This window comes from Salmo salar, chromosome 20 (assembly GCF_965601325.2).
Source record: "Salmo salar chromosome 20, fSalSal1, whole genome shotgun sequence".
Taxonomy (NCBI): Eukaryota; Metazoa; Chordata; class Actinopteri; order Salmoniformes; family Salmonidae; genus Salmo; species Salmo salar.
This window is the reverse complement of record NC_138310.1, coordinates 61,592,697-61,612,114: the sequence shown is the minus strand read 5'-3', so window position 1 is coordinate 61,612,114 and position 19,418 is coordinate 61,592,697. Positions and strand designations below refer to the sequence as shown.

The 19,418-nt window shown below is 41.3% G+C and overlaps 2 protein-coding genes across 7 annotated transcripts in view; both read right to left on the bottom strand.

Annotated features, from left to right (window-relative positions):
- The window catches only part of gosr1 (golgi SNAP receptor complex member 1), a 40,546-nt gene extending 24,671 nt beyond the window's left edge, over positions 1 to 15,875 (bottom strand). The window contains exons 1-6 of one of the 4 annotated variants that reach the window (XM_014162690.3): positions 15,768 to 15,875; positions 14,873 to 14,984; positions 14,468 to 14,558; positions 14,196 to 14,303; positions 13,907 to 13,998; positions 7,730 to 7,804 (exon numbers count right to left, since the gene is read on the bottom strand). In XM_014162690.3, coding sequence (XP_014018165.1) covers positions 7,730 to 7,804; positions 13,907 to 13,998; positions 14,196 to 14,303; positions 14,468 to 14,558; positions 14,873 to 14,984; positions 15,768 to 15,798 — 509 coding nt within the window. In that variant the 5' untranslated portion in view covers positions 15,799 to 15,875. 4 annotated transcript variants of the gene reach the window in all.
- A 630-nt stretch (positions 15,876 to 16,505) lies between these two features.
- Positions 16,506 to 19,418, bottom strand: part of LOC106581036 (carboxypeptidase D) — a 34,436-nt gene continuing 31,523 nt past the window's right edge. For 2 of the 3 annotated variants that reach the window (XM_014162708.3, XM_014162710.3), the window contains exon 21: positions 16,506 to 19,417. In XM_014162708.3, the coding sequence (XP_014018183.2) occupies positions 19,185 to 19,417 (233 nt within the window). In that variant the 3' untranslated portion in view covers positions 16,506 to 19,184. The remainder of the gene's footprint in view (position 19,418) is intronic. The other variant, XM_014162709.3, reaches the window with a different exon arrangement.

The window sequence follows — 19,418 nt, the reverse complement described above, 5'->3', positions numbered from 1 at the left end:
ATTTTATCTAACGGGTGGCATCCCTCAATCTAAATATTGCTGTTTCATTGCACAACCTTCAATGTTATGTCATAATTATGTAAAATTCAGTCAAATTAATTACGGTCTTTGTTAGGAAGAAATGGTCTTCACACAGTTCGCAACGAGCCAGGCGGCCCAAACTGCAGCAAATACCCTGACTCTGCTTGCACTAAACGCAAGAGAAGTGACACAATTTCCCTAGTTAATATTGCCAAACATGAATTTCTTTTAACTAAATATGCAGGTTTAAAAATATATACTTGTGTATTGATTTTAAGAAAGGCATTGATGTTCATGGTTAGGTACATTGGTGCAACGACAGTGATGCGCTTCTTAAATCAACACCCGTTTGGCGAAGTAGGCTGTGATTTGATGATAAATTAACAGGCACCGCATTGATTATTTGCAACACGGGACAAGCTAGATAAACTAGTAATATCATCAACCATGTGTAGTTAACAAGTGATTGTTAAGATTGATTGTTTATTATAAGATAAGTTTAATGCTAGCTAGCAACTTACCTTGGCTCCCTGCTGCACTCGCGTAACAGGTGGTCAGCCTGCCACTGTCAGAAGAATTTTGTATCCTAATGATAATAACTAACAATCAATAAGCTTTGACTAATCCCCAAGGTTTGTAAGACACTGGGTTAATAATAATAATAATAATAATAATAATAATAATAATAATAATAATAAGGCAAAGACTCAGCTTCTGGAAAAGGTTCGTACAGTTTATTCAGAGAACGTTCTGAAGTCCATTATACAAAGACATTCATTTTATGCTCACTTCCTACTTACGCACATACCTCCACACAAACAGTAGATGTCCTACACGCATACATACACCCGAACAGTAGGTGAGTTGTATCCCTCCCTGGAGTTCACTCCACTGTTAATCACTATACAGCGCTGTCTGTTCCTTTCCCCCGAGATTAGAGAAACCTTGAGAGTTACTCCCTTTCTTCTCTAAGTTCTCTCACTAGGTCGGGTCAAACACAGTCTACTATTTTCTTAGGTACATTAATACACACACACACACACACACACATTTCTCTTCCTCCCGGGTCTCTACTAGACCTTATGGGACTTTCGTTTAGTACTTCAATTATTCATTATACATGCTACATAACTACTAATTAGTTACATTTCAGGGCTGGATTCTTTAATCATTTACCTTTAAACATATTATTCCCTTATCAGTCTCGTGGAGTGCAATGTAATCGGCCATAATCGGCATTAAAAAAAAATGCCGATTACTGATTGTTATGAAAACTTGAAATCGGCCCTAATTAAATCGGCCATGCCGATTAACCGGTCGACCTCTAATGCATACCCCACAAGACATGCCACCATAGGTCTCTTCACAGTCCCCAAGTCCAGAACAGACTACGGCAGGTGCACAGTACTACATAGAGCCATGACTGCATGGAATTCTATTCCACATCAAGTAACTCATGCAAGCAGTAAAATGCTATTTTTAAAAACACTTTATGGAACAGCGGGGACTGTGAAGCCACACAAACATAGGCACAGACATACGCACACCATAACATACACACGTACACATGGATTTTGTGTTGTAGATATGTGGTAGTATTTAACCTTAATTTATTTAATTAGGCAAATCAGTTAAGAACAAATTCTTATTTACAATGACGGCCTACCCCGGACAACGTTGGGCCAATTGTGCACCACCCTATGAGACGCCCAAATACAGCCGATTGTGATACAGCCTGGAATCGAACCAGGGTCTGTAGTGACACGTCTAGCACTGTTATGCAGTGTCTTAGACCGCTGCGGTACTCAAGAGCACAAATGTATTGTAATGTTTTTAAATTGTATAACTGCCTTCATTTTGCTGGACCCCAGGACAGTAGCTGCTGCCTTGGGAGCAGCTAATGGGGATCGATAATAAATACAAACAGTGTATCTGTACACAGGTCAACAATACTGAATTTGGAGTTAGTAATGCATAAAGAAATATAGCTCCCGTAGGGACAGTGCTCTTCAAAACACAGCCTCTGCATTTCTGGCCTGGGCATGGGGATTCTGTGTGTGTCCATTTTCATCTGCCAAGGTAAGGTTTACCTCCAGTAGAGCAGTGTACCTAGGGCAAGGAGTTTTTCCTGACCACGGGAAACTGGGCGCACACACACACACACACACCCTACCTCCCAAACATGTCCACTGCTCTATGCAGCAGAGCTGAAAACCTTGATCGGAAGCATTTCTTCCTTTGGCATCTATTTGTTTGTGTCTCTAAACTGCTATAGGCCATTATCACAGCAGCCAGTAACACATTTCACCCCTTCTTTCCTCCATCCGCCTTTCCTGCCCTCTCTTTAATACAATAGATCTAAGGTAATAGAATCAAGCCCACTAAGCTACAGCTCGCTCTCCTCCTTCATTGGTATAGTAGGGGAAAGTCCTCTCTGGTATCTCCTGTGGTTAACATCATATTGTGCTGCTCCCAGCTTGTCATGTGGTTGAGGCTGTGTACCCATTCTGCGACAGCAAATATGACCAAATTGTCCTAGATTGTATTGTATGTCTGAACTGGCTTAGATATGGCTCAGATTACAGATAGCCTCCTCTCTTAAAAGACAGGTTCTGGGGATTGGTCTAGGACAGGTTTCGAAACCAACCAAGGTCCTCTACAAAAACATTGCGAGACTGAGAACTAGACCCAGACCAACTCTACGTGCCATCTTTTCTCAATGTAGTGAGGGCAATAATAACATACGCACTATGCAGCTGTGACATTAACAATGGATATTAGAAATTATATTGCGCATCTATAGCATTTCAAATAAGTGCTATTTCAAATGCTGCAGTTCTGCCTTTCGTATAATGTTAACCTGATATTGAAAAATACACATACTGAGCAGCTGTCCCCATGCCCTACTTATTGTCTTGTATTGTTAAATCACATTAAATGTACACTACAATAGGCTGCTAGTACAGGATAATGTGTTTGTAGAGGTTTTGTATGGCTTTAATGTTCTGCACCGGCAGTTATTTTCATGGTCCTTCTCTTTCATCCACAGAGGGGGAAATTGACTGCTTCACAAACAGAACCTGAACCTGCATCAGCAGCACCTGAATAAATAAAACCCAGTCAAACAGGTCTTCCACCAACACAGCACAGCGTTTTGGAAGGATTCCTTTGGTACTAAAGTAAACAGCACACAGAATGTAATGCTGGTGATATCAATGCTGGTGATATCAATGCTGAGAAGTGGGCCCCACCGTCCGAGGCAACTGCTGAGAGACACACAAAAACCATGGGTCCCCTTACACCGACTTTACTATGAAATTACACAGAGATAAACAATATACTTAAAAGTATGTGGACATACCTTCAAAATTTGTGGATTCAGCCATTTCAGCCACAACTGTTGCTGACAGGTGTATAAAATCGAACAAACAGCTATGCAATCTCCATCGACAAACATTGGTAGTAGAATGGCCTTACTAAAGAAGAGCTCAGTGACTTTCAACGTGGCACCGTCATAGAATGCCATCATTCTAACAAGTCAGTTGGTCAAATTTCTGCCCTGCTAGAGCTGCCCCAGTCAACTGTGTTGTTATTGTGAAGGGAAACGTCTAGGAGCAACAACGGCTCAGCCCGAAGTGGTAGGCCACACAAGCTCACAGAACGGGACCGCCAAGTGCTGAAGCACTTCGTCTGACCTCGGTAGTAAGTGTTGCAACTGAGTTCCAAACTGCCTCTGGAAGCAACGTCAGCACAAGAACTGTTTGTCAGGAGCTGCATGAAATGGGTATCCATGGCCAAGCAGCCGCACACAAGCGTAAGATCACCATGCGCAATGCCAAGTGTTGGCTGGAGTGATGTAAAGCTCGACACCATTGGACTCTGGAGCAGTGGAAACGGGTTCTCTGGAGTGATGAATTACGCTTCACCATCTGGTAGTCCAACGGACTAATCTGAGTTTTGCGGGTGCCAGGAGAACGCTACCTGCCTGAATGCATAGTGCCAAATGTAAAGTTTGGTGGCGAACCATGTTTTCATGGTTCGGGCTAGGTCACTTAGTGCCAGTGAAGGGAAATCTTAAAGCTACAGCATACAATGACATTCTAGAGTGGTCACCAACCGGTCGATCGCGATCGACTTGTTGATCTCCAAGGCATTTCTAGGCGATCGCCAAACAATTCTGTACAAACCCTGCCTTCCCGGTGGGCCTGGAGAGGAAATCTAAGTGCACTATGCCACCGCTGGCCAATCAGATGGCTCAGATGACCGAGTCTGCAGTAACGTAGCAGGCATAAAACAAAGCTACAGCAAAGTTGATACTGTGAGATTTCAAAACGTTTAAAACCATGACTAGAGAGAGACTGTCAACGAATACAGCAAAGAGCAGCTGTTTTTATGAGTGAGGGTAAGTTCTTACTTAGCACTGTCAACACTTTTATACGCCATAAAATGTGCCTTCCTATTTCCACTCAGCGCTACAACAAGCAGTGCAGCAGTAATGAATGAGTAGGAAACTGTATCTATAGGCTTGCGTTGTTATTAGCGACTTGGGTCTTTTAATATGGAGGAATATTTCACTTTCTCTGTTTATAGGAGTAACAACATGAATTTATGCATGAGGCAGAACTAATGCGGTGTGACTTGAGTTTGGCCATCGGCTGGAAGACAGTGTCCCTTTTTGGTCAGTGTCAGTGGAGGAAAGGGAGAGGGGAGGGATGTTGAGAGGCGGACCCTCAGTCTGCTGCTCTCTCCCTCCGCTGAGACTGACCATCAGATGCAGGCACCATCAGCCCAGTAAAATAAAAAGCAAGTTATGTAAATGTATGCTCACTCAGCTGTGCCTCACAAGTACAATGGATCTATTACCGGTGTGATCATATAGCCTACCTCAATTTTTTAAATATTTTTTTTTTAAATGTCCCAAACAATGCATTGGCAGGTAAATTCAAGCAAAGCCAATATGCGGTGATAATGTATTGGGCCTGTAGCTTACTGCACAAACCTCATTGCTACAGTACTGTTTTTAATTGGTTTATGTTGCATAGGGTTACGTTTTTTAAGTCACGTTAAAAACAAATCTGAGCAGTAGATCTTGGCATGCATTTTGACTCAGAAAGTGATCTCGACTCAGAAAAGGTTGGTGACCACTGTTCTAGATGATTCTGCGCTTCTAACTTTGTGGCAACAGTTTGGGGAACGCCCTTTCGTGTTTCAGCATGGCAATGCCCCCGTGCACAAAGCGAGGACCTTACAGAAATGGTTTGTTGAGATTGGTGTGGAAGAACTTGACTGGCCTGCACAGAGCCCTGACCTCAACCCCATTGAACACCTTTGGGATGAATTGGAAAGCAGACTGCGAGCCAGGCCTAATCACCCAACACCAGCGCCCGACCTCACTCATGCGCAAGGGTGAATGGAAGCAAGTCTCTGCAGCAATGTTCCAACATCTAGTGAAAAGCCTCCCCAGAAGAGTGGAGGCTGTTATAGCAGCAAAGGCGGACCAATTCCATATTAACGCCAATGATTTTGGAATGAGATGTTCGACGAGCATGTGTCCACATACTTTTAGTCATGTAGTGTACTTGAATGAGCACATTCAGCACAGTGACTGGAAAAATACCATTCAGCTGTCATGATGCGTCCTGGGGGTATCATAGGCGCCCCCCACCCCATTTCAATTCAAGGGGCTTTATTAGCATGGGAAACATATGTTAACATTGCCAAAGCAAGTAGATAATACACAAAAGTGAAAAACAATAAAATGAACAGTAAACATTACACTCACAGAAGTTCTCGCTACAGTTTTATGACAACGACAGGTCGTAAATTCCTGGAAGGATTCCAACAGAGAAGACAACGACATACGGGCGTAAATATATACATTTCAATTATTCTCGAATGAGCGGCCGTTCATGTGCAAAGGATTATCATTTCAATTAATATAATTATAGACTGTGTGTAGTGAATCCATTTAGTCTTTCCCGCTCTCTCAGTCCCCACCCATTTCCTTTTGTCTACCAAGCCGTCATATTGGCTAAACCCACTAGGGACTTTTCTATCATTGTTAGTAACCAATGTCTACTGTTGGTTTGTTATGTATTTCTGTGATTATTTAGTTAGTAAATAAATAATTAAGCCAATTTGTATATTGCTGATAATGGAAACTAGGGTTCGTGCAGATAACCAATAATTTTACGACGTTCAGATGAGCCTGAGAAGGTAAAGAATAATTAATGACTGAAATGGAAGAGATCTTTAGATCGCTAAGAGTTAATTCAGAAGACGGAACTCCTAAACTTCTCCGTGGTGCCCCAGGTTATTAATGAGTTAATTGTTGCATGATTTAATTCAATCACATAATCAATTAAACGTTAGGTAATCGATTTGATAAAATAGCATGTCATTAATGATAGTCACAGACGCGACACAGCCATTTTGTGACAGAACAGTCAGACGGTTTCTTCTAATGAACGGAGGTTTGGGGTGTATCTGGAGAAACTGCTATTTGGGGGCCAATTCTTTAGTGTAGCCAGGACACACTGGGGTTGGCAGAAAAGAATGGGCAGACCAATCGGAGTTCTTTATAGTTATCCGTTACGCCTAATTTGTCCCCTCAGTCAGATGAAGGTTTGCAATGTCTCCCTCCTGACACTGGCCGTGACATGCAACTCTGTCGTTAATGTGTATGTGTCCGTCTGTCTTTGCACCATGCTGATACCCTGTGTGAGGTTGAATGGGCTGTCTCTAACACCTCTGCACACCACACGCCTACACAGAGGTAAACAAAGAATTAACACTTGAAATGTAGCGCGCCATGCCAGTCCATTCAAGTTGAGGTAAATGATAAAATGACAGTTCTATTGCTGCGTTGCACTGTGTGGTGTTTATGGTCTGACTGAATGAGAGTAACCTTCCTGAACTCAAATGTATAGTTGTGCTATGACTGAGTCTGTGTGGGGGGTTTGACCTTTAGGAGTTATTGCCTTGATATTTTAAATGGGAGAATAATACGTGAAGTGATTTCTTGTTTTACTTATGAATTATTATTAGGCCTAAATTACCCTTTACCTAAAATCTATTTTTTTCTCTTACATTTCATTTAAAAAGATCATTAACTTAAGCAACCAAGTTGCTGTCTACGGAAAAAAAACAGCCAGAAATGCCAGTGAATCAAGATGACACACGCTGATTTATACACCAAAACATCCTTACCCCGAGCTCTACCTTTAAAATGACAAAAACCCAAACAGCTTCCGATCTGTCTTGTTGGGGGCAGAAGTGCTTAAGCAGTGCTTAGCAAGCAAACAGCAAGAGCAGTGAGATCATTTTAGAGTTATTCAAAATGCCTAACTGGGCCCATCAACATGAGTTATCCCAGCACTGTGCTGCTCTGCACTGCTATTGGTCTGGTTACTGGGAAGTAGCAGTCCTCTGAGAACTGATACAGCTATGATAACTGCTCTGGGAACAACAAAGACACTGTACTTGGAATTGCCAGAAGCAAAAAGCCAACTTGCTTGTAAGAACTTCAGAAAAAGCTTGAGAGAATAATTGTGAGATGATAGTATGGGTACTTGGAGAATATTGCAAGATGATATTGCGAAGTAATCTGGTGATTTAGGGGCACAAAAAGTCAGGAGCAGTGTGTGTGTGTGTGTGTGTGTGTGTGTGTGTGTGTGTGTGTGTGTGTGTGTGTGTGGTTCGTTCTTACTTTCTCAGGTGTTCATGCTCCTTCAGAAACAGTTCTGTTCTTCTGTTGTTCACTCCTGAGCCACTCTTGTATGTCCTGTCGGACAGAAAGAGAGAATGGGTTTAATTAATATAACACGGTGCATATAAATTAAATCAGACACACAAACAACTCAAGATGACATCACTGCTATGACCATATGAAATATTTACTGAGAAATGGATCCTGATTAATCTAAAGGTATTACCAAATTCAGCCACAATTGTATCAAACAACATCCATGTATTCATCAATGTGACCATTTGAAACAAGGTTTGTCTGACACAAGGTTTGTCTATGCAGCTACAGTCCAAGCAGACGGGCACAGTTGGTAGAAGGAGGAGTTCATGTATAATAGGTGGCCAGCCATGCTGAGGTGGTTTAAAGAGCCAGCTATAGGACTGCAGTAGATGTACAGCTCTTTTAAAGCAGCCTGGCCTGAATGGAAAATACTGAGGATGGTTTCTCCTGCTGTCAACATCACCATGTAAAATTAACACTGGATAAAAGTGTCTTAGTTTAACTCTACCTACACGTACATATTACCTCAACTAACCGGTGGCCCCGCACATTGACTCTGTACCGGTACCCCATGTATATAGCTTCACTTGTTATGTTACTGCGCTATAATTATTTGTTACTTTTATTTTAAAAATGTTTACTTAACACTTATTTGTAAAAAAAAAAAAAAAAAAAATCTTGAAACTTCTTAAAGCATTGTTGGTTACAGGCTTGTAAGTAAGCATTTCACTGTAAGGTCTTCACCTGTTGTATTAGGCGCATGTGACCAATAAGATTTGATTTGTCTGCTAAATGACTAAAATGTACACATTTTTTGTCGCAGTGGGGATGGTGACAGGGCGCTACTGTGCTGGCCAGGGGCCTCACGATATAATCCCGACACCGAGGTGCCGATACAATATGTATTACGATTCTATATGTATTAAGATTCGATACTGCAATTTTATTACAGTGATGTTCCAAACATATTGCTCACTATACTCTGTCTGCTGCAGAGAGACAAGAGAGCATGAGAAAATTAGTTTTAATCAGTGATGGAAATAAAAGTGCTGAAGACATGTTGGCTTACTATTTTAAAAGAAGGATGGAGAACAAGCTATAGGATGAAAAATACCAGCGTTTTTGCACAGGTACAGCAGACTAGCGCTAGCTGACGCTAACATGCTATACTTGGACACAAATCGATACTTGGAGTCAAAGTATTGTTATAATACCATCCAAAATAATATTGAAATATGCAACTATTGATTTTTCCCCCCATCACTACTGCTGGCCCAGAGTGCTGCTCCATAGCTTGGTGTGTGTGTTGGCCAGAGTGCTACTCCATAGCTTGGTGTGTGTGTTGGCCAGAGTGCTGCTCCATAGCTTGGTGTGTGTGTTGGCCAGAGTGATCTGTTAACCCTGCAAGGGCCATAGTTGTGGGAGAAGTATAATGAAAATGGATGACGAGGTAGTAATGGAATGGTCCACATCTCAGAGGGATTGGCTGGTCATTGCTACAGTAACAGCGTTAGAAGTCTTGCTGGTCATTGCGCTAACGCTAGTAAGCACTGGCTGGCAAAACTACCTCCAACTTCCTTCATAATGGACACAGTGACATAAAAATGATATCCACTAGTTCATCTGACTCTGGGGAAGTAGATACCAAAATCCAGAAGAATCCTTTAAAGATGGCTGGAGCCATGTGTGTGTGTGTGTGTGGTAGGGTTGGAAACAGAAAGAGCCTTCATCTTGACTGCTTACTTAAGCAGCCACACACACCCAGTCAGGTTTGCAGAAGATCTACTGCCACCTGGTGGGCAACAGGGGAATGTGAGCTACACAAGAACGACATTACTCAGCCCCCCACACTTCAGGGTTTCTAGAACCATTTCAACAATGGTTAATTAAGTTTGAGCGGAAATAAATATACATTTATTTCCACACCTCGGGGGTTTGTGGTATATGGCCAAAATGCCACGGCTAATGTGTCGTCGCATTGCGTCGTGCCTAAGAACAGCCATTAGCCGTGGTATATTGGAAATATACCAAACCTCCTCGGGCCGTATTGCTTAAGTCTATTCTGTTCACCATGTAGCCTACACAACGGCACACTGTTGATTAGGCCGCTCACAGAGTAGATATGAGCACCCAGCAACCCGTCGACAGCTCCTTAGCGCTACTCTCAATTCCCACTGCAGTGGCTGCTATAGGAAGTGGCTGCTGGACTAGCTATAGGCTTTAAGCCCATACGCACTTTATTGATGCTCTCCTTCCTCTCCACTGACCTGGGGAAAGGAGAGGCAGCCATTGTTTGAATACTAGATCCAGGAGGGGATGAATGCATAGAATCAGAATACAAATAGTAATTTAATAAGATCTCTATGATGGAATGTCTCTGCTGTAACCAAGAAGCTTGACATCTAGCCACTTAGATAGCAAGTTAGCAAACCGAATGCATAGCTGGAGCCCTGAGCTAGGTATAATTTGACACATCTTAGATTTCTTATAGTTATAATTAACTTCTAGTGATAAGTGGCGTAGCACAGTATTAAAATCCTACCATCAGTATACGGTATATCGCCCAAGCCTACTAGAAGGGGAACATCCATGGTGGATAATGTGTTAGGTCATGCTGGTAGAGATCTTTTAAAATATACTTATTGGGGGATTTGGTATTGTCTAGTTACAGGAAGTAATACATCACTTAAGAAATAATGCAAACAGTATTGATAAGAGTACGCATGATTGTATGGTGAACTTATAAAACAGCGCAACATACTATATTGATTCAAAGAAGCCCAAGAACAGTACGCAACATTACAGTGGAGTTTGACATATAAGCTAAGTAACTAGGATGGCCACCAAACAAACAGTTGCAAGCTGCCATAATATTGATCGACATAACATGAATTGATATATGGGAAGTCTCAAAGGACACCATTGAATGACACGAGGCTGAAAACGTGCCAGATCGGGTTGCCAAGATGACTTACTAATACAATCCAAAGTCTGTATGAAGCTTGAACATACTGTACAGTAAACAGGTAGGAAGAACAACAGGATACAACAGTTCTTGTTCTTGTATTTTTAGTCAAGTCAGCCAAGTAGCAAAGAAGTGAACACAAAATGACTATAGGTCTATTTTATAACAACTGTATAGTATCATGTAATGCTGTATCAGAAAAACTGAAATGGCCTTAGAACTTGTGGAATTTGACAAAGTGGACAACTGTTACAGAATAGTAGTGAAGCATCCCAGTGGTGCCCTGACAGACTACCACCTCCCTCTCTCCCTCTTCATTCCATCACTTTCTCTCTCACCATCTTTCTATCCCAGTTTCCCCATCTCTCTGCGTTTCCTGGAAGTGGAAGCTCTGAGTCTCTGCATGACTGCCTGTGTCTCTCAACTCAATGCTTGATAGTACAAGACAATAGGGGTTCTTGTTAGCTTAGCGCTGTTGTATTGATTATGAGCACTGTCGTTAGCTTCAGTAGTTTGGCTATTAGTGTATGTTAGCTCAGCCTTAGCACGACAAGAGTCAAGCATGTGGGCTTTGAAAGCATTACAACACCAGTCTAAATCCTTGAGGAGCAGCATATACAGTGCCTTCAGAAAGTATTCAGACCCCTTGACTTTCTGCATTTTGTTACGTTACAGCCTTATACTAAAATGTATTAAATAAAAGGTTCTCTAAAATCGACACACAATACCCCATGACAGAGTGAAAACAGGTTTAGAAATGTTTGCAAATGTATTGAAAATAAAAAACAAATACCTTATTTACATAAGTAGTCAGAACCTTTGCAATGAGGCTTGAAATTGAGCTCAGGTGCATCCTGTTTTCATTGATCATCCTTGAGATGTTTCTACAACTTCATTGGAGTCTACCTGGGGTAAATTAAATTGATCGGACATGATTTGGAAAGGCACACACACCAGTCTATATAAAAAGGTCCCAGAGTTGACAGTGCATGTCAGAGCAAAAACCAAGCTATGAAGTCAGTCATTTTTTGTAGAGGTTTTGTGTAGATTAGATTGAGGGATTTTATTTTCTTTGAATAAGGCTGTAACCTAACAAAATGTGGAATAAGTCAAGGGGTCTGAATACTTTCTGGAGACACTGTATGTAGTATCTAATTTCCCAATGAGTATGTTAATGCTTACAGTACATCATACACCATGTAGGCTACATGAATCAGAATGCACACAATAATAAAAATGCTCCTTTGGGGACTTTAGTGATGACTAAGACAGGATAGGAATACCACTAAAATAAAGCTCACATTTCCCATCACATTGTGTGGGTGGGCAGTAATGTCCTTTTCTCAAGCAGAACAATTATACATTCAGTCCGCAGCCAACAGAACAGTGAAAGGTTCATTCCCAGGCACCATAATGTGTGGTTATTGTGGAGCACAAGGAGAACACACATGACTGCATGGAACAACAGAGAGCACCAATGAATAAGGCTATATGCTTATATAAAGGAGGGGTGTGTATGTGCTCAATAGGAATCCTGCAGTGATCTTGTGATGCATCTTATATAGATCAATAAGCCATTAGAACACAGACAAGAGTCATGGTCTGGTTTCCTAGCCCTCATTTAAATCTCCTCATTCACTACCAAGCCAATCAGTGGAGCACTGAGCACCTCTCTCATTAGAGGCTGGGCGGTAAACCATAAAAAAAATATATATATCTGTATTCATTCAAGGACCGGTTTGGATTTTTACTTTACCTTCTATTAAAAAGGTATTTTAATGTTTGATTTATTACATTAAACCATTCAGTAATGAGTCCAAAAATTATAGCAATCACCCTTTTTATCACCAGTAAGAAAACTGCTAAAAGCTGAGAACTGCTAGCTAACCTTCTAGCACGACAAGTCAACAACTTCAGGAGGGCAAGCTTGGCAAAACCCCCAGAATTAGGTTGACCACGCACAAATAAGAACTGCAATTGAATTAAAAAAACAGTCAAAGGGGAAAATAATTATTCTCATAAATGAAACTTGACAAAATACAGGCATACTAAGACAACTAAAAAAAAGTGACAGTGAGAACAAATTAGCACAGGAAATGAAGAAATGTATGAAAATGCAGGAAGTGAATGCTGGAATCGAACAAATAACTATGGAAATGAGAACCATTGGTCGAGTACCAGAGTGAGGTTACAAAAGAGGATTTTCATTCCTATGCAATGTTCTACAAAAAGGACTATTTAATTATTTTTTTAAAGTAAAAATATTGAAGCTTTATTTAACTAGGCAAGTCAGTTAAGAACAAATTCTTATTTACAATGATGGCCTACCGGGGAACAGTGGGTTAACTGCCTTGTGCAGAACGACAGATTTTTACCTCGTCAGCTCGATCCAGCAACCTTTCGGTTACTGGTCCAACGTTCTAACCACTAAGATACCTGCCGCTACTTCACTGCCAGTTTTGTATTCCTATTATTTTTGGATGAAGTTTATTTGAACAGTATAAAGCAATCAGAATGGAGAAAGTTCATTAAAACTACATTTGTTGCCATGCACTACCGCTAAGCATATTTAGAACTGTTTTTATTCAGAAACATCAAATACCATCAAAAATGTGAAAACTACAGTGAAATGCTCATTTTGGCTTCACAGGTCTAACAATAACATGGCTATATACAGGGTGTACCAGTACCGAGTCGATGTGCATGGGTACAAGGTAATTGAGGTAGCTACGTACATGGGTTGGGGTAAAGAGACTAGGCAACAGGATAGATTGACAGTAGCAGCAGCGTATGTGGTGAGTGTGAAAGTGCCTTTAAAGAAAGGTTCAATGCAGCGTTTTACCCTTTCATTGTATATGCTTTCGTCACCCTGCCCAAAGTGGATTAACTGTCACTAAAACATTTTTTTTGTAAACTTCAACATCTAAACAGTGTACAGGACTGGTATTCTATTTTCTTTTGTTTTCACTGTTAAAGATCAGGGATTTGAGACACAAATGAGGGCGTGTTCTTACATAGTGAACCATAATAATCAATATAATCATATGCTTTATCAATCGTCCTTTTTAGTTGAAATGGTCAACACAATCTGTTGTTTCAAGTCAGTACAAAGTTTTATGGTAAGACAGGATCTATGGAGGGATGGCTGGCTGGAGGAAGGAAGAGATACTCACTCAATGTCTTTCCGGACAGAGCCCAGCAAATCTTCTCTCTCCCGGATGGCAAGGAAGTTGGCTTTGGTTTTGTGGAATTCGTGAGTGTAGTCCTAGGGTAAAGCAACAAAAAAAACAGGAGTTAAGGGAATGAAAAACCATTAACCATGTAAGTGAAAATGATGCATGCAGAGCTCAAGTTAGGACTAAGTTCTGAGAGAGGAATAGGCAAAAGAGAGGGAAAGTGAAACAAAGAAAGAGAGGGAGGAATAAAGACATACATTTAGAAAGTAAGAGAAGACAGACGGACCTGCAGAATGTCTCTGTGTCTCTGGAGCGTGTGCATCAGGGCTGCATTGAGGGACGTCACCCCCGGGGTGCTGGTGTACTCCGCCATCTTGTCGTTCACACCCGTGAGCTAAGAGACACAGCACCGTCAGTACACATACACACAACAATGCAAGATTCAACCATGTTGGCATGCCTACGATAGTGAAGCTGAATACTACTTGAGGACCAAAATCCATTCTGAAATGTCATATAAACTGCATATAATGATAATTATTTGCTGGGAAGTCTTACTTTGGCCAGCAGCTGTTCAATCTCCACAGACATAGTCTCAAACATTCTATCCTGTGTCGAGTTGTTGAGGAGGGGAGTAGTATCTGAGTTGCTATAGGGCAGAAAGGAAGACGAGGGAGAGAAAGACCATTAGGACTCGCAACATGTGGGCTTGGTGAAGGTGCTGTATCGCCATATTTGTAACACTTATCAGTTCTTTCAGATCCATAAACACCAAGAAAAAGCATGTTTGAAGGAGAATCTCCATTGAAAGTACTTTTTAGTCCAGAAGGCTTAATCTCTGTTCTGGGAAACTGGCCCCGAAGTTGTAGTAGGCTATGAAGCTAGTGGCAGGCACTAGTCACCTGTAATGTAGGACATAGGGGAAGGGGTTAGGGATCTAAAAGGAACTGGTCTTAGTCTTACCTGTCTCCTCTACGGCCATCTCTGGAGCTGCTGTAGCTGGTACACAGTTTACTGAAGGACACCAGCTTCAGGTCCAGCTCATTCTCCAGCTGCCTGGCCTGCTTTCGCAAATCTGGGATGTGCAACACACAGACACACACACACCGTTTGGAATTGATTAACGGGGTTGGCGTCAATAGCAACGTACGCCTACAGAAAGATTGTAATCCAAATAGCTGAAATCAGTCATATTAAATCAGATGTCTTTGTCTTTTTCGTATAGCTAGTTAAACATCTGAATTTCTGTTAACGTTAGTTATCTATACAATAGTGGTAGGTAGCTAACGTTCGCTAAGTGGAGACAAAAAGAACTATCAGGCAGCACTCTAATCATCCTGCTGCTGTTGACAATACAACTTTGCTAGCTAACCAACTACTTTAGTTAGCTAGCTGGCACAAAAACAATTTTGCTTAGATTGGCTGATCATTTAGCTAAATAACTACTGTTAGCTAGCTAGGTGAAACTGAAATCACATAGCTAGTTAATCAACTCGACAGCAACCTAGCTAGTAAACTAACTATTGTATACAATTAATGTAGAATAGCTAACGTTAGTTACAACCTAAAGTTTGTATAGCTATGTGAAACTAGCTGGCTATGCTAACAAACATTAGCTAGGTAGCTGACGAAGTTAACATTACATCGGTAAACGCTTCACTTGTTAGCAAAAGCTTGTTTTGCTAGCTAGCTAGCTGAGCTCTTAGACAGGCCACCCAACCCAACAGCGTGTCGATTTGCTCCAAATTTGACAACACATTTGGCCTGTAAACCCCGTTATAATTTACCAAACATCATTGTAAATGTATCCAATGGCTCTGTCTGATCGCACCCTAGTTGTGCCAGTTTGCCACCTCACCTTCCCAGTAGTTGCTGCTTCCTCCTGCCATTTTTGTCCAACGTCATCAGCTGACGCACGGCCCACCTACTGTACTTGGAACCTGAAAACTCCTACAACTGTACACGACAACAGCGCCTCCCCGCGCTGCTAACTAGTCATGTGCAGCATCCATTGACAAACTAGTCAGAACCTTGGGAACAAAAAAAAGCAGTGTATGTATAGCCTCATAAACAGTAATTGATAGCAGAATGATTTTATGTTAAAGACAGCTACAAACCACACCTGCCAGAAGAAGAGAATGGGATGTTGCCGTTATAGCCTTCTTTTCATATAAGCTGTGTCCACAGAAGCAATGAGGAATGTTGTGAAACTGGCCCTATTCTCTCTACATTATTCTTCCCCTCCCCATAAAAATAAAATGGCAAATGCTAGTCTGCAACACAACAACCTGGTGAAATACAAAATAAAAAACTTTAAAAAAAACTGCATTGACATCTCAAAACCCAGCCTATTAAACTGACTAAACGAAATCTGCGGTAACACATTTTTAATCTTTCACAGCAGCCACCATGCAAGTTGTCTTCATTGAAAACATTCATTCATTGGCTGTCCACCAGTGGCAATAGTGGGTCAATAGAAGATGCTAAAATTGTGAATCTGCATCAACATTTTGCTGCTATGTTGCTGCTGAATGACATCTGAGAAGAGATTAGTGTAGAATCAAACCAATGCAACAAATTAGGACATAAAACCATATTGAAAGAAAATGATTTATTTCATCAATGTGTCTTGAAGAATGTTCTTGTCAGCATGATCTGTCATATGGGGCTCCTGAGCGGCGCAGCGGTCTAAGGCACTGCATCTCAGGGATTCACTAGACCCTGGTTCGATTCCAGGCTGTATCACAACCAGCCGTGACTGAGAGTCCCATAGGGTGGCGCACAATTGGCCCAGCGTCGTCCGGGTTAGGGTTTGGCCGGGGTAAGCCACCATTGTAAATAAGAATTTGCTCTTAACTGCCTAGTAAAATAAAAGGTTAAAATAAAAAGAATCACCACATACAAAGTAACAGGTTGGTTTGTTATGAAATGTGTGTTAACTTGAATTGCACTTATTTTTCTCACTCAAATACACTTGGCAAAAGTTCATTATCTACAATCAATTCAGTTTCATATAAAAAGAAACAAAAATAACAATTTATATCAAAACACCAACATCCATTCAGAAACACACTCTCAATCTTTCTCTCACACACACACACATACACAGAAAGTAAAACAAAAATAACTTAATTTCTCCCCCTCCCCTAAGATTAGCTGGCTTCGCTACAATATTGATTATGTGCAACTGAGATGAAAGCTAGGAGTCAGACACTCCTGTAGACTAGTGGTCCTCCACCCTGGTCCTGAATAACTACATGGTGTACAGGATTTTGTTCCAGCCCAGCACTAACACACCTGATTCAACTAACCAGTTACTCAATAAGACATTGATGAGAATAGAATTGGGAGGGTCAGTGTTGGCCTGGAACAAGTCTGCACACCTCATACTCCTCATGACCAGGGTTGGTGACCACTGTTGTAGAGGAAGATGCCCTCCTCTCTAAACACTCTCCCGCCACTGCTGGATGGTTCTAGAGCAGACATCCTGCACCTTTTCAGTAATGTAGGGCTGCCATCTACCATAAGGATTTGATAGAATTATGTATTATATCAGATGTACAAATAAATCATTAATGAATGCATGAAAAAAATTAACAGCAAAAATAGAGAAATAAAAGTCAATTACAATAAAATATACATCTATGTTGCTGCTGATTATTAAAGCATGGGTAAGTAATTTGCCATCTTAAAAAGGTCATTTTAAGATATGAAACATTTTAAACAAGCTGGTCTGTGTGTAGAAAGAATAAAAGCATTTTTTTTTAAGAAAACCATCCATTTGTAATCTACAGTATTTGCATCTATTTCGAAGTGCTTTCCCTGAACAATTAAATGGGGAATCATGTATTTGTATTTAACATACAGTGCGTGTAGTACAATGCATAGAGGGCCTTGTGCTGTATGTCCAAGAGGGCACATGAATAAGCAGAGGGCAATAGAAGTGAAAACACATGCAGCCTGTGAACCCAGGCCCATTGCAAGTCTTCTGCACTGAGAGTGCATCCCTTAAAATACTCAAGACACTTGGATGAATCCTGGATGACTATTATGTCTTCCATGCCACCTGAGTATCTGATGGATCACAGATTAGAATCTGTACTAGGCCATAATCTGGACGAGATTCTAGTATATTTACTATGCTTCTAGTACCCACACCATCACGCTTCTGTACTATAGCCCTAAAAGAGAGTGGGGTGTCTAACTCTACAGCATCCAAGGCACTGTGTTTGATGCTCCCTCTGAAAGATTGGCTAACTGGACTGGGACAACATTGAGAAAAAACATGAGAAACTGACATTTCTTGAATAATTTCAAATTACTGTAGTTCGTGTATTCATTGGTACTAGTTCCAAGTATAAGTATCAAATACACATATGGACAGGTTGATGAGTGGTTAGCTGCATAAGTGTGCATGTGTGTGTTGCGTGAATGAAAGAAAAAAAGGTTGCCCAGCTCCACTAGGCCTTTAGTGTGTATTTATGAACAGAGCTAAGCAGGTGCTGATTTGGACGATTCGGCTTGGACACCAGCCACAGAGGACAGTTGTAGTCTCTGAAACAGCTCTGCCTGGTGGGCTGGAGGAGGACAGGCAAATAGGACCTGTGGAATCTTATAGGAAAGGACTAGAACAAGCCCTCCCTGCTCCACCGCTTCCTCCCTTTCCCTCCAGTAAAGCAGAGCCACAGAGCACAATACCAGCCAACTCAGTCACAGGGATGGGCAGTAGAGCAATTCAACAGTAACAGAGTGATGCTGAGACTCAGATTTTTCATGTTTAAAATGTAGGTCAAACAAAAACGTCACAACTCTATGCACTAACTATTACAATTTCCACTGAACATTTTACAAAAGTACATTTACTTGAAGAACAGTGCAGATGCAAATTTTGGTAACAGAATGACAGCACCAACTGCACAAACCATCATTCTGTTACTAAACTTTGCATTGGCATTGTTCTTCAAGTAAATGTGTTTCTGTAAAATGTTCTATGGAAATTGTTAAAAGTAGTCCTTGTGCATAAGAATTTTATGGTGTGTTCATCTTTGCAATCATTGGTTTTTGTTTTAAAGTGAAAAATCTGAGTCTCAGCATCACTCTGTTCATGTGGAATTGTCCAGTACTAACAGGATCATATTCATTAGGGCACACTGTAGCAAAATGTTTTTGAACAACAGAAAGCAACAACAAGCTTTTCTTGTTGTCCCTTCCCTGTTTCCGTCCGTTTGGTGCCTAACGAATACGAACCAGGTTGGCCGTGTATGTATGTGGGATCTCAGAGTTTGTCGGCGTTGGCGTAGAGCGTGTCCTCATCACTCTCGCTCTCATCCTGGAACTCATTGGAGAGCAGGGATTTCTTGGAGCCCATGGACGTGAGGCGTATCTCGTCCTCGTAATCGTCACGGTGCTGCCGCAGCCGGTGGAAACCATCCTTCTGCTGGTTGGACTTAGCAGAACACACGCACCAGATGATACAGGCTGTCACCACCAGGGCCGTCATGGAGGCTGC